At 37.7% G+C, this 16,312-nt stretch overlaps 1 protein-coding gene and 1 pseudogene across 1 annotated transcript; both read right to left on the bottom strand.

The window, feature by feature from the left end:
* Positions 1-362: 362 nt before the first annotated feature.
* On the bottom strand, positions 363-1,034 carry LOC149495545 (uncharacterized). The gene has a single exon (XM_089723195.1). The coding sequence runs from the start codon at positions 1,032-1,034 to the stop codon at positions 363-365; it is 672 nt and encodes a 223-aa protein (XP_089579321.1).
* An 11,832-nt stretch (positions 1,035-12,866) lies between these two features.
* Positions 12,867-15,862, bottom strand: LOC149495546 (uncharacterized; annotated as a pseudogene).
* Between the last annotated feature and the right edge of the window lie 450 nt (positions 15,863-16,312).

Raw genomic sequence — 16,312 nt, forward strand, 5'->3', positions numbered from 1 at the left:
CTAGATGATTGTCTCTTAAGAATTTTTCTGCATTCCACGCGCACAAAGCCATCATCTTCATCTGCATCGCTACCGTGATGGTTCGCAGCACCTTTTAATTTGGTGTCAATTAATTTACTAGCATTTTGCAATTCGATTTGAGTGTAAGTGGTATCTTTGTTTGGAAGATTTGAATCAGAATTATGCTGGATGAAATCATCATCAGAGTTTCAATCAATTTCGTGCTCTAATCCACCTCTGTCTTTCAAGGCATCCATTGTAACAGTCTCTTCATTAAAAGGAAGAAGAGTATCCTGAGGGTGTTCAGAAAAGGCTTGCGATTCAACTGGTTGCTGAGGAGAGGAGTCAGCAGCAATATCGACTTAGACAGCAACAAGATTTTGAGTAGGAAGCTCGGCAAAAGAAATTTTGAGTCCTTGAATAGAAACAATGGTTGCGGGAGCAGTGTTTTTAGGAATCCATTGTTGAGTAACTTTAGCCAGTTCTGTAATAGCTTTAGGGGAAGTAAGTGTTGATGAAGTAGAATTAAGCGGGCAAGATGGAATTTCATGGCCAAGTCTGCAACATTTGGGGCAAAATAAAGGTAAACTTTCATAGTTGACAGGTTGGAAAAAACCTAAATCACCATCATCAATCCACACCTTATTAGGCAAATCTTTAGACAAATCCAGTTCAACACAGACTCGCGCCACTGAGGGTCTAGACAATGTTGTTGTCGCCGAGTCAATCTTTAGTGGCTTTCCAATTAGATTAGCGATGGGAAAGAGAGCAGCCTTGGCAAAGAGATGTATAGGAAGGCCTTCAAATAAAATCCATGTTGGGACAATTGAGCAATCTGTATTGGGACGAAAGTTGCGTATCCATTTAGAGACTCGCATTAAGAAACCTTGAAAGTACCAAATTTGTTTCAACCAGCATCTGTGGAAATCTTCGTCTAAGTCAAAATTGATAAGAATATGTGAAGAGTCTAATAAACCTAGAGAGAAGTCCCCTTTAAAACCAATCTTATCCATAAATTGTCGAAGGGCTTTCATGTTAGGGCGGCCAGATTGAAAGACACCAACAAGAGCAAATCAAAATTGATTAGCCAGTTTCATGGATTCATCCCATGAGAATGAAATCGAAGGAACCCCCTTGAATCGATTAGGTTGTTTCAATGTTAAGCAAGGTTCATGAGTGATGGTCAACATAAAGGATCTATCAATCTCTGTTTTCCCTTTAATACTTCAAACTGCAGCTGCATAGGAGATCCCCTGAGAAGACGGTTTATCAGAACAAGCCTGTTGGTCTTGCGACATCTCCATTTCATGCTTCGAACTTACCCTGTCTCAAGAACGAAAGATGCTACTGCAGAAAGTTTGAGGTTTCGATTCGTCACCGTGTTTAATCGATATAAGAATCTAACTACAGATACTTGATCAGCGTTGAGAGGAGAGATGTTTGGAGTCTTGAATCGGTCGAGAATCGGCCAGAGTGGTTGTCGGAAGTGTCAGAGTTGTTTGAATCGTCCTTCAACTCACCCCAGCGCACTCACAAATATGTAATACTATATACTTGTGTAGTTGCTTGCCTATTTTGAATAATGAAATTAACCCGGATGGAAGTATCGATTAGTTAAGTTATAATAAGTAGTTATAGTAATATCAAAAATAATTTTGAAAGATATATATATCTATATATTTCAAGTTTAATTAAGTAGCTAATAGGAAGTAGGGTTTTGAGGAGGTTGATTGACCTAGTACACTAGAAATTCTAAATAGAGTTTTGTGCACTACTTATGTTTTGAACTGTTTAATGAATCTAAAAGGTTTCATTTCTTAGCTTTACAAAATGAGATTTATAGTTTTATATACATATGTGCATATATATAATGTGATTAACTTATTATGTCTTAAAACATATTTTAATGAGATGGTGGATGATTGGCTAAATATGACTTTGTAGTTATAGGGGTGGCCAAGTGAATGATGATTCTTAGAAGTGGTTGAGAAATGAAATGTTGATATATATATGTTTTACCATCTCACAACAATGCATGTAATATGGTTATTACACTTCTTCCGTATTTATTGAGGTGGGATTAATTGATTATGGGTTCATAGCAGATGTGATCGATTGGTTATTGATTTATGGCGGATGGGATCAGTATCCCTTATTTATTGAGGTTGAGATAATTATAATTGAAATGGTATCCCTCATGTGTTGAGTTTGAGAGATATATAATTGATATGATGTCCTTCATTTACTAACGTAGAGAGATATATTTTTCATATGATGAATATGATTGTGATTGATATGGTGTCTCTCATTTACTGAAGTTAAGATATATATGATTGACATAATAGATATGATTGAGATAGATATAACTCCCTCATTTACTAAGGTGGAGACAAATAGCTTTAAAATGATATTCACATATGATATTGATGTCTCTTTGATTTAAATATTCCATAAAGTTATTAAGATATATGTTTACTTGATATAATTGTTTAATTAAGATTGATTTAAAAATGGACCAATAAGAGAATGATTTTTATCCTTTCATCTAAGAAAAAATTTTTGATTTTATATACTTGAAAATAATGATTGTATATATGTATCCTAAAATTTTGGTTATTCCAATATTGATTGATATTAGAAGAAGACATATTTTAATGAAATGGTGACGATTGATTTTAACAAAATTATGTGAGGATGCTCTTTTTTTGCTTAAAAGGAAAATTGAACGGGCTAGATTGATTTTATTTAAAAATTGGTTTTTGTTATTTAGTCCTATTCATTGATCCTCGGAAAATGTTCTATTACTTTAGTAAGAGTTTTATTTTGGAGTCGCCACCCTCTTTAAGGAAAATTCTCAAATTAGTTGATTCTTTGGAATTGACTAACTCGGTTTTAAACCAGAGACAGGGTAAGGGAGTTTGGTACGATTTCGGGAAGGTGTTAGGCACCCAAACCATCCGATTTAAATCGGCCTCCTAGTTGTCTATTAATTCACAATAATTAACGGTAAGATTAACTTGAATTGAGATGTAAAATTTGTTTTGATGCAATTTTGAAAAATGTGTCAAACATGCATATTATCAAACACATAAAGCATGAAATAAAACCATCCAAAGAAAGGGGAAGGAGAAAAGAGTTACATCCATCTTCCAAAAATACATTCTACCTATTTATCCCTTTAAAATTTCCCAACCAAACTAATTTATTACAATCAAGCAATAATAGGACCCATTAAGGTCCTTTATATTAAGCTAAAAAGAATAAAGCATTAATATTAAGCTAAAAACCCATTAAGGTCCTTTATATTAAGCTAAAAAGAATAAAGCATTAATATTAAGCTAAAAACCCATTAAGGTCCTTTATATTGAGGTCTTTTATATTAAGCTAAAAAGAATAAAGAGCAATAAACAAAGAAATAAATAAACATCCACAAAACCACAAGACATGCATTCATTCAACAATGATACAAATGATGAATGTAAATGCTAAGATGTTCTAACCTAAAGTTGGATGGCTTAGATTTACATAAATCAAAGAACATTAAAGTAAAGTGCATAAAAAGTAAAGGACTGAATTTAAAGTGCTTAGAAATAAAGGCCTGTGAACTAAAAGCATTAATCTAAAGATTAGACAAGATTAGAGTTTAAGATCTTGATGTTCATCATGGTTAATGAACAAATGCACCTATCACGACCCATATCTTGTGTATTGGTGTTTATTAAATCCATTTAGGGTAAAAAGCACATTCTAGAACAACAAAGCCTCGTGCTTAACCACTAGATCTCCAAATCGGGTCTGTTTTATTGATTTTTAAGGTTCTGAACCTCTAAACTGAAGTGCTTTGCGCGACAGAGGAAGTGGCATGTGCCATTTGGGTGGGGTGTGCGCCACATGTAGTAGCACCAGCACTTGCCCTGATCTGAGGGTTACAGAGTGAGAAAAAAAATAGAGAGAGCTCCCTGACTGCAAGAGGAGTGGTGTGCACCACACGTAGGGGCGTGCGCCCATTGCACTGTGGCGTGCACCACTCCTAACACAGTCAGGAGCTATTGGTTGTTCACAGATTTCTCTCATAACCAATCAAAGAAATAGTGTTTTTCACACCCAAATGAAAGGGAAAAGATGAAGAAACAGATTAGTGGCTCTCAGAAGTTACCTTTTGAAGGATTCTAAAGATTTTTGGGAGATTGGATACAAGAACACCCAAAAGTTTTATTCTTGAACTAAAGATCCGAGTTTTGAGAATAAATGTGTGTTTGCGGGTTTTTGATCAACAATCAGGGGGTTTTTAACAAAGATGAATGAATAAAACCTAAGATCAAAGTAAAAAACACAATTTTTACTTTAATTAAGGTTTAATTTTCAAAATGCAACAGTTTCCCTAAGCTGATCCAAAAAGTCCGCCTTTAGCACTAACACCAAGGCTTATTTATGAGCAAATGGGAGGTGTTACCCTATTTTAGGGCTTAGGTGGCAAATGCCATTGGTGGGCCCTAAAATTAAGCGAATCAATTTTTACTGAATCGAATCGGATGGCACAAGAAATGAGGTGTTGCACTGGAAAGTGCACTAAGCGGACCCGAATCCCTTTTTAGGCCCGGTTTCATTGTGAAACGCCTAGTAACCCGAAAAAGTAAAATTGGTCAAACACGTGCATTAACTCAGTCACGGACCATTGGTCCGAGAACTAGAGCAATCAAGAGTCCCAATTCAATTTTATGTTACAAATAGGTTATCATCACTTAGCCATTACGGTGAAATTTGAGCATCTACAATTAGCCCCCACTTTGATGATATTTTGCTTTTTGAGCAAGATGTCATCTAAGTGTAAAGTAGACGCACAAGTAAGAAATACTTACCTGGTGGTTGTTGAATTGTGGGCATCTTTGGGTTGGTTTTACGTTCTTCGAACAACTCAAATGGATGAAGTGTGCCATTTTGGCTGCTTAAGTGCGCCATTTTGGCAGCTTAGGTGCGCCACCTAGGACGGCTTGATCTGAAATGTGCCACTTTGAGCGGTTGTCGCTCAAGAAATGTAATGCAGAGGCACTGCGCTATGGTGATTATCGACGGCTTCAACGGATGTGTACGCCACTTCAGCAGCTTAGGTATGCCACTTGGGACGACTTGATCTGAAATGCGCCACTTTGAGCGATTTTTGTTGAGGACATGTAATGCGGAAAAGCTACGCTATGGTGATTGTTGGTGGCTTCAACGGATGTGTGCGCCATTTTGGCAGCTCAGATGCGGCACTTGGGATGACTTGATCTGAAATACGCCACTTTGGGCGGTTGTCGCTGAGGACATGTAATGTAGAGGAGCTGCGCCACGGTGATCGTCAGTTGCTTCAACGAATGTGTTCGCCATTTTGGCGAATTAGGTGCGCTGTCTAGGATGACTTGATCTGAAATGCACCACTTTGCTCGGTTCTCACTATGGACATGTAGGGCAAACGAGCTATGCCATGGTGATTGTCAGCGGCTTCAACGGATGTGTGCGCTATTTTGGCGGCTTAGGTGTGCCACCTCGAACGACTTGATCTGAAATGCGCCACTTTGGGCAATTCTCACTATGGACATGTAGGGCGAATGAGCTTTGCCATGGTGATTGTCAGCGGCTTCAACGGATGTGTGTGCCATTTTGGTGGCTTAGGTGCGCCACCTAGGATGACTTGATCTGAAATGTGCCACTTCGGGCGGTTGTTGCTGAGGGCATATAAAGTGAAGGAGCTGCACCATGGTGATTGTCGGGGACTCCAACAGATGTGTGCTCCATTTTGGCGGCTTAGGTGCGCCACCTAGGACGACTTGATCTGAAATGCGCCACTTTGGGCGGTTCTCACTATGGACATGTAAGACGGATGAGTTGCGCCATGGTGATTGTTGAGGGCTTCAACGGATGTGTACACCATTTTGGTTACTTAGGTACGGCACCTGGGACGACTTGATCTGAAATACGCCACTTTGGGCGGTTCTCACTATTGACATGTAGGGCAGATGAGATGTGCCATGGTGATTGTTGGTGGCTTCAACGGATGTATGCGCCATTTGGTGACTTAGTTATGCCATCTAGGATGACTTGATCTGAAATGCGCCACTTGGGGTGGTTGTAGCTAAGGGCATGTAATGCAGAGGAGTTGCGCCATGGTGATTTTCTGTCGCTTCAATAGATATGTGCGCTATGGTGATTTTCCGCCGCTTCAACAGATATGTGCGCCATTTTGGCAGCTTAGATGCACCACTTAGGACGACTTCATCTTAAATGTGCCACTTTGCGAGGTTGTCAGTTTGAATGATTGCATTCTTTGAATGGTTGTATTCTTTGAATGGCTTGGGTGCGCCACCTGGGAAAGCTTGGTGTGAGATGCACCACTTTGGGCGATTATCACTTTGACGGGTGTCACGCCCCAACTCTAATCACTAGAGAAATTGTCCGCTTTGGATCAAGCCAAATCCCCCATACAAGATTGGCAAGACCCGTACGGTTTTGTCCCACAGGTGAAATGAGAAACTTCCCAGGAGGTCACCTATCCTAGGATTTCCATTAAGCAAGCACGCTTAACCCTGGAGTTCTTCCAACTCTCCAGTCATTCCACCAAAAGGCGCCTCTAATGATTAGTTTCCCCCCTTTCGATATATGATTCGATTCATTCATGTGTCCCGCATTCCACTACCTTAGCTAGCCTGCCATCCTAGAAGCTAGCCAGGAGCTTCGCTCTACCCGCCCTCTTAGGATCGCTTTGCCGGGTCGGGATGTCACAGGCCCACCAGCTTCCGCGTGGTTCGTCCTCGAGCCATACATCTACTAGAGGGGGTCCGGCTCTGATACCAACTGTCACACCCCGACTCTAATCACTAGAGGAATTGTCCGCTTTGGATCAAGCCAAATCCCCCATACAAGATTGGCAAGACCCGCACGGTTTTGTCCCGCAGGTGAAACGAGAAACTTCCCAGGAGGTCACCCATCCTAGGATTTCCGTTAAGCGAGCACGCTTAACCCTGGAGTTCTTCCAACTCTCCAACCATTTCACCAAAGGGCGCCTCTAATGATTAGTTTCCCCCCTTTTGATATATGATTCGATTCATTCCTATGTCCCGCATTCCACTACCCTAGCTAGCCTGCCATCCTAGAAGCTAGTCAGGAGCTTCGCTCTACCCGCCCTCTTAGGATCGCTTTGCCGGGTCGGGATGTCACAACGGGTGTATTCTTTGAACAGCTTTTGTACGCCACCTGGGACGGCTTGGTTTGAGATGTGCCACTTTGGACAGGTGCACTCTTTGATCGGCTTAGGTGCGCCCCCTGGGACGGCTTGGTTTGAGATGCACCACTTTGGGCGGTACCTACAAAAAGCAATTTTGCTAACAGGAGAACAGACCTTTAGGTTGTGGTTAGAATCAAAAGTTCTGTGATTTTGCCTAGAAAAGCGTGCTCATGTGAAGTGTAAGTTTGCATAAAATTGAGTCTACATAAAAATGCGTGAGTTTGTGTGATTTTTCTTAAAATTTTTGGAAACTGTGCTACGACATGCAAAATGAGGAAATCTTACCTGTTGGGGCGAGAATTACCTACTGCCAGCAGTGATGCCCCTGCTTGGGCGTCGAGCCGTTGGTGGGTTGTCAGCTAAGCATAGGAGCTAGTTGCAGCAAATGGGCCTTCAGTCCATTTTGGGCTTATGGGCTAAAGTTGGACCCAAAGCTCCTTAAGTTATATAGAAGGTGAAAGTGACACTAAACTTTGAAAAAAAAAAAACTTTCTTCCCTCCCTCTCCATACTCTTTTATTCCTCCTTTTCTCAATCGTAACTCATGGCTACCGAGAATGTTGTCTATTGGCTTCCTAGAGGTGTAGTGATTGATCTCGTGACTTGGAGGGTGAGCCATGGCATGAAGTTGCGGGAGTTCATACTCGACGCAGGGAATTCTATCAGCCTGCGGCATGATTTACCCAGCCAACTCTGCTAAGGCACGATTGAGGTAATTTCAAACTCTTTTTCTTGTAATTTCTACATTAAGAACACTAGAAAAATGCAAATAATATGTTAGAAATTAAAAAGTAGGTAGAAATTTACGTTGTGGGTGAAATCAAGGCTGTGGTGTGCCGCTATGGCATGCGCCACTTTCTCTGCTGTTTGGTTAGGCTGCCACACTATAGCGTGCTCCACAGAGATAGTGGCGCACGCCACATGAGTAGTGCCTTGCACCACAATGACTTGAACTGCTTGTTTTTTTTTTTTTTTCAATTTCCTATAACAAAACACATAAAATTGTGCGTCACACTTATTTGATAGTATACTTACAATGGTTTATCTTGTAGAAGAGCATGAAGTGCAAGAAGTCATACAGTCGATGAATGGTTCGATCGGTTGCCTATCGAGTTTAGGACCATGTTCAGGAGGCTGGTTTTGTCGTTTCATCGACACCTTACCACGAGTGTAGGGGTGGACCCTACCTTCCAAAATTATGGCGCTGATGGAGCGGTGGATGGATACTACCCACACTTTCCATCTACCGTTTGGTGAGATGACGATCTCACCGATGGACTTTGCTGCGATTACTGGCCTTCCATTCGGAGGTCGGTCCGTTGTATTTAACAATCAGCTGTGGACCTCAAATAAACTAGGCTTACGAGCAAGCCTCAAAGCTGCTATCGTCATGGTGCCCACTATCTCTGACAAGAGGGTCCGCTACGAGGGCATCATTGCTCATTATGAGGAGATGCCTCCGGTACGGGTTAAGGAGATGGGCGTGGATGTGGTAGCCCGAGCTTTCCTCTTCTATCTGCTGTTGACAACTTCCCTATTTACCAATCATGGGAACGACGTAGATTTGGCACTGTTGCCGCCATTGTAGGACCTAGATGCGACCAGACAGTTTAACTGGGGAGTTACTGCCTTGTCGTATCTTTATTATAGGATGGACCTCTATATTCGAGGTAAGGACCTGAAAGTCGACTACAGGCGTGTGATTGAGGTACAGTGATATGTCCTTTTTATTAGTTCAGTTTTTCTTTCTCTCCTACTTTATTCTTAGCACAGACTTGGCCTTACGAGCACCGGGTCCTACCATGCCCACCTTGTTTGGCTTCAATGCTACGACTAATAAAAGGACTCTTCCTCAAGGCCGGGCTTGGAGGTTCAGCAGGAGGTATGCCCATACCACCTCAAACATATCAACATTCAGGCATATGTTGAATGGTCTAGACTAGGACCGAGTGTGTCATCATTCTATACTGCCTTTTTTTTCTTTTCTTTCTTCTTTTTTCTTTTTTTTCTTCTTTCTTTTTTTTTCTTTCTAACCTCCTTTACTTTTTTCGTCTCTTGTTTTGCCCTTTTTTTCTTTTTCTTCTTTTTTTTTTTATTGCAGATAGTGAAGTATTCGTGGGAACAGATAGCTAAGTACCCCGATTTCATCTAGGCGGTGGTAAGGTATCAGGAGAGGAGACTACTCTTGCCCGACCTCTTCTATGATATGTACTACCTCGAGGAGAGGGTGTACGAGTGGGATCTTAGCTCGGATAGGAGGAGAGTGCCTCACGACGTACCTTATTACATGTTGTCCACTCGGTCCATCATGCTGGAGTAAGACATTGCCGGAGGCTCGACAGCGACTGACCACTTGGCAAGTTTCGTGCCTGCCGCTTATGCCATTTTTGTGTGGACCCAGTTGCTGGTGCATGTCCCTCCACCAGTTGAGTTTGACCTTTTGCCGAGGCCGAGGAGCTAGATAGAGATCAGGGTGGTGCCCCAGCTCGGGTAAGTTTTATTTCATTTATTCTCTTCTTGGCTTTACCCCAGTGTCTCATTCTTTTTATTCACTAATTATACTTTATTATTACAACGAAAGCAACACGGCAAGTGTGTCAAGAGGGGCTTTGATCCAAGGCTCCAAATACGACTGTCATTGTTGGCAAGCCAGAGCATGGCCCGGGCGCTTCATTCTCATTCATTTCAGAGCGCACTAGGTAGGCTACGTAGGGTATGCTAGAGACCCACCTCATGAGTCCTTACTGGATGACTCCGCCGAGCTGTACCCATGTAAGCCTTCTTTCCTCTTTTTCTGAAAATAGTTCTGTACTACTTCACTCTCTTATTGGCTACCCTTATCGTATGCTGCAGGTGTCTATCTCTGACTGTAATGAGGTGTGTCAGCTATATGAAGGAGCTCGCCTTAAGTTATCTGTAGTGAGGCTCTCAGACGAGCATATATCTGTAAGTATCAAAACAAAAAATGATAAGCAATGAATATACTGTGTATGCATAATATACAGTACTAATGACCTATAAATGTATGCAGAGAGCTAGCATGGCGCCTCCAACAGGTCGAGGCAGTGAGTTCCAGCATGGTGGGCGAGTTGATCACGGAGCTGGATGTAGACCAGTTATAGTTGAAGAGACCGAGGAGTCTAGAAGCGATGATTCCGAGGAGACGACTTCATATAAGTCTTGAGGCAGCTACCCCTCTCTATTGCTTTCCTTTATTTTGCCTTCCTTTGTATTTATGATCCAATTGGGGAATGATATTTTGTAAAGAATTGGATATTCTATTTATATGAAGGCGAATGCCAATTTCTTTACATGTTCCTAAGTTGGGATGGTGTGTTTTTGCTCTATAACTAATGTTTGCACTGCTTGTCAAGCCTGTAAATCACAACATAACAAAACAGGAAGATTTCAGCTTACCTGCTACCTAGTGGAGTGCGCCACTATGAGTGTGCCTTGCGCCACTAGTGTTGCAGTGGCAGACAGCAGTCGAGCTTGTCCTTTTATTTCTTACTATAAAAGCCCATACACCTATACATGCCTCAAAAGTTTATTTCTCTCTACCAAACGAAGCTCCAACTCAAAAACTTCCCTAAACTCTTCATTTTCTTCACCATTCTTCATGGATCGGTCCTTATCACCTGCATTTGAGGAATTATTCCGCAGTTTCACCCAAGTAGACTGGGATGTGGTTTGGCCTTTCGAACTCAATGGACTAAGCTATTATCGGAATATTTGGGTCCAACCCGGATTACTGTAATGGTTGATCAACCATTCAGACAACTTATTTCGTCATAACAACTTTGAGATTTGTCCATTATTTGAGGAATTTAGCATTATTTCTGGGAGGAAACCCGTAACCGAAGAAGTTCCTACGGTGCCCTAGCTTGATATCGACCCTGCTTCGATGATTCTATTGGCATTTAGTTTCTTAGCTTACGAGATTCCTTCTTATGATTTTTGAGCTGATGTTGCGCCCCTGTGTCCTCTGGTAGACCGAGCATTGGGGATGGACCGCACTAGTTCATACTGGGGTCGACTCGTTTATTTTTGCCTCCTCTGCCACCTTATTGCTCAGTAGCATTGCTGGTTATGGCAGCCTTCGGCTGGTGCCCATAGTCAAGCAGATGCTTAGGCGACGCAAATTTTCTTCTCCTTTCACTTGCTGAAATTAATCAAATGGAAGTTTAAAATGGAAATCAATATGCTTGTTTCAGTTGCTTATAAATATCATTTAGACTGCAAATCAATTTCGCGTTGGATGATGGTGGAAAGTGAGGATGGTAGCTCTCTCCATGGATGGCCGAGCTCTCCAAAATCATCACTCTCAATCCAATGGCCCACATATTTTTAGATCAAATCCTAACAGTCCATTCATATAACCTCTCATGGATATTTTTTGACACATTTAATTTCTCTCTCTTTAGACCATCATAGTCTATGTTGACTTATTCTTTTAAAGTACAAAAAATGGACGGAAGGGTTATTAAGTGTAACGGAATTAAAACATCATGATATGATAATGTATTTAAAAAGTACAAGGGTAAGGTATTAAATTTCAACAAAACGTAGGGGTATAATTATAATTTTCCTTAAATTATATATATTAATGAATATAAAATCACAACAGGTTTGAATTTATTTTTCTCAATTATGTATTTTTTTTTTTTTTTAGAAAATCTGGTAACAAATATATGAATTAAACTATTAAAGTGAATACAAAATTTGAGTTGCTATAAATATTAGTTTTAATAATATTGGAGATAAAACTAAATTATTGAAGTTGAATTGTTTTTTATTATATTGCTTGTTTGTTCGATTATACAACATTTTATTTTTAAATGTGTTTTGTTTTTGGCTCTTAGTGGATTCTAAATATTGTTAGGATCATATTTTAAATTATTTATAATGCAAAAAATATTATTTTTATTTTTTATGATAGGTTAGGTGTTGGGGTTAAAAAATGTCTTCCAACCCACAAAAGAATCTAAAACCAAGAATGATCCCACTTGGGATCATTGTTCTCGAGTTAGTGACAACATAATGCATTTGAAGTGTAATTATTGTGGACTTCAAAGGTGGGGAAGAATAAGTCATATGAAGCACAATCTTATCGATATCCATGACAATCTTGCCCCATGCAAAAAGGTCAAGATCAAGTGATGAAAAATTTTAGGAAGCTTTTAGGAGAAATGGAGAACCAAAAAGTTAACAATGAAAAAGAACTATAAATGCTCTGAAGAATAATTAGGAGAAGAAGAGAAAAAAAAAAAAGAAGGAAATGTTGATACCTTTGTCGTTAAAGGAAAGGGAGTCAAAGTTAAGCAAACAATTATAAATGCTTTAAAAAAAGAGAACTGTTGTTCAAAGCATTTGTAGGTTTTTGTATGGATATGTATTACCTTTTGTCTTGGTGAAGAGTCCATTATCTACTTCAATGATGAAAATGATTGATGAATATGGGAAAGGTTTAAAACTTCCTAGCTACTATGAAGGTAGAGTTACATTTTTGAAGAAGGAAGTTGACAATGTGAATTCAATGCTAGAGAAGCATAAAAGGAATAGAGTAAGACAAGATGTACTTTAATGTCAGATGGATGGACTAATCTTTATTTAATATGCTTAAACTCAGCCCTCATTAACCATTCCAAACATCTTGATCGAGGGCTACTAAAGAAAGAACAAATTGCTACCGGATTATTATTAGACAGATAGAAATATGCATCCACGAAATGATCTTGATGCAACCATATCACTTCCAACTCTGAATATACCTCATCCTATCGATAATAATCTAGTCTACCACATTGAAGGATTGAAAGAGACTGCTTTGCAATTTCATTAGATTCTTTAGCAATTATAGTGGATTCTTTAGTAATAACATGTTGAGTTTCAATATGAAAAATATGCAGCGGAATAAGATAATTATAACAAAATAATTATTCCAATAGGTATTCCTTTAAACGATTAAAGCAATAAAATTGATTAGAAGAATACCTATTTTGCAGATTCTTTAAAACTCCAATCTGCACGGCTAGGTTATTGTAAACCACAAGTCGTCCAAGTGTCTGGCCTCTAGTAATATCCACACGAATAGTTAATCGAAAATCTCTAAAACTATTTTAAAGGGTTGAGAAATTAGTGAGTATGATGATGCTAGCTATTTTACACTCTATGTTTAGTTTTGTGGCTATGAATAACAACAGTCTTTAGACTGTCTCTTAAACCTTATATATGAAAACTCTAAGTCATAAATAAATAAATTATAGTTATTTATTTAAATATTTTTTAAATAAATAAATTATAATTAACATATATATATATATATATATATATATATATATATATATATATATGTGTGTGTGTGTGTGTGTGTGTGTGTGTGTGTGAAGGCGCGAGCGCGTGTGTGTGTGCGTGGTTGTGTGTTTGCCTATTTATTTATTTAAATAATTTAAATAAATAAATTATAATACATATAGTAATAGAATTTTCATTTTAATCAATTTTATTTATTTATTTATTTAACTATTTAAATAAATAAATCATAATTAAAATATTAAGTTTATTTAATCTAAAATTTATTAAGATAAATCTTAGACATAAATCAATTACGTAAATACTTAATAATTTAGGTAAAATTTTAATTAAATATAAATTACAATTTTGCCCTTAATGTCCCAAAACTTATTTGTAATCAAATCATACTTGATTCGATTTCTTGTTTTCACTTTCTCATATCCATTCTCGTAGCCTTCTAGGTTCTAAATATCTTGGCAACAAATATAAATTAAATTAATTAATTAATAATTGAAGGTCAAGTACATTGTCTAGCAACATGTCATGACTATCTAAATATTTGAAAAGTCAAAATGGTTTGATTTAACCTTTCAGTGCATAATTTATCAGTGTAATTAATATCTTTTCACCATTAATGTTCTGATTTAGTAATTAAGCATGGAGTGTGACTGCTTAACTAAATCATGTTAGTTCTTTTAATCTTAGTAATTAATTATTCAAATGAAATTCCAAATCTAATTTGCTAATTTTATTCTATGTTGCACAAGGATTTCTTAATCAATACTAATAGAGAATAATTAGAACATCTTCCCTAATTTACCTAGGGTGGTGAATCTTCTCTTAATTATATAAGTATCTCCATACAGTTCGTACTATGTCCAATTAATCACTGCTTATTATTTATAAATGAATAATGTGAATGAAGAATCAAAACATAATCATCCTCATACAAGATAGTTTAGTAATTTCAAGTCAAAGGATCACTTACACAACCATCACTTGAGTATTCCATAGACGCAGGTAACTCTCCATATAGAATTCTCATGCAAGTCAATTCAGTGGACTTGTTCAAATAACAAGCACCTACATATTAATTCCAGATATTACATATATCTCAGCTTATGAGAATATAATATGTACCAGTCTCAATAGCTTTAATCATCGTCCAATAATGAGAAGAACATTGAGCAAAAATATTTAGAGACCTTATTTTAATGCAAAATTAAACTCATAATTATAATCACATTATAATTTACTTTGCAAAGCAACATTATCTCATGGGCTTTATCTTTTATCAAGATTCAATAATTAGAATATAAAAAATAAATAAACAGCTTTTATTTATAATAAAATATTTATTACATGAAATATTATCCAAAATATAACCAAACAAATTAGTTATGGGGCATATAACTAACATAACATTCCCTGCTGCCAACACTTCTCACACTCATTCAATCCCTGTGTTTAGCCTTTTATATTTTTTATCTAACTCATCCATCATAGATGCCTTACATTTTGAGCTTTTTGAAGAAGATGTGCCTTGAGAATTAAGTGAAGGTGCATACTGTAGACTATTGAAATTAGTTTGATTACCTTCATTAGTTGCCATCTCCTCATAGAAATTTCCCTTAGTATCAGATATCAAGTACTCCAAAGAATTGTTCAAGTCAATATCTGAGGAAGTTCCCTCTCTTTGCCAACGTCGTACCTTTTTCTCATGTATTCTCAGCATATTGGCCAGTTTCCCATTGTGTGCCATAAAGCTAATACAATTTATCAGTAAGAATAAATTGGCGTATGCACCCATTTACGCGCTTTGGATTTTTCCGACATAACATGAATAACATTATTTATTCACACAAATTAAAAAGAAAAACAAAGTGCATATATGTGAAAATTAACAATTTTCCAATATATTAACAAAGAATTATATTATGATAATAATATAGTCCGAACCTTAATTAATTGCTCCCAAACATCAAGCTCTGCATCAAACATTTTTGTGATTGGATTCCAAGCAAACCACTAAGACCAGCAAAAAAATCTTTTCTTTCACCAAATCTACCTTTTAAAGTCCTAATTCTATTTTTGGTATTTGGCTAAATGTGAGGTCCAAATGCATTTCTAAAACATTTAACACGTTCATAAATACATAACTATTCCATGTTCCATTTGGTCGATTCCCCTTTTGATCTTTCTTAATTTTTGCATCTATCAACAAATCATCCATTTCGAGTTTCCACACAAAATTATCTCTTTTCAAACTTGCTCCAACGAGTTCAATAGTTCTTTCTGTTCTAGGCATTTTTGATTTGTAAAGCATTATTTCTTTAACATTTTCAATAACATAACTCACTTTACATTGTATCATAATATTAATATATCACGACAAATAAACATCATAGTAAATATAAATTGCAACATATATCAATAATAAGTCTACTTCGTTCAATATATTAGTATAAATAAATAACGATAGATGCTAGCAGCAAAATCCATGTCTTCAACAAAATTTAACTTACGAATTACATCGATAATCATGCCACATTTTTGCAGCTATATTGTCTCGTAAAACCTAAATTGCCTAGAATCATCTTCATTACTTTGTATACTACCTACCACATGAGTGTTAAACTCATTTGCATAAACCTCCCTATCAACCTCTGCAAATAATTCTTCATCCTGATCTACTCCCATTGGAAAGTTGTGTTATAAAACATGCTAATACTATTTCAGCCATGGTTTTGAATGAGTA

Source organism: Jatropha curcas, chromosome 6, assembly GCF_041381405.1.
Source record: "Jatropha curcas cultivar XTBG-Jc1 chromosome 6, XTBG_Jcur_1.0, whole genome shotgun sequence".
Taxonomy (NCBI): Eukaryota; Viridiplantae; Streptophyta; class Magnoliopsida; order Malpighiales; family Euphorbiaceae; genus Jatropha; species Jatropha curcas.

What these genes read in the sequence shown, in the direction of transcription:
- LOC149495545 (XM_089723195.1), bottom strand. Translation starts at nt 1,034, where the DNA reads ATGAAAGCCCTTCGACAATTTATGGATAAGATTGGTTTTAAAGGGGAC.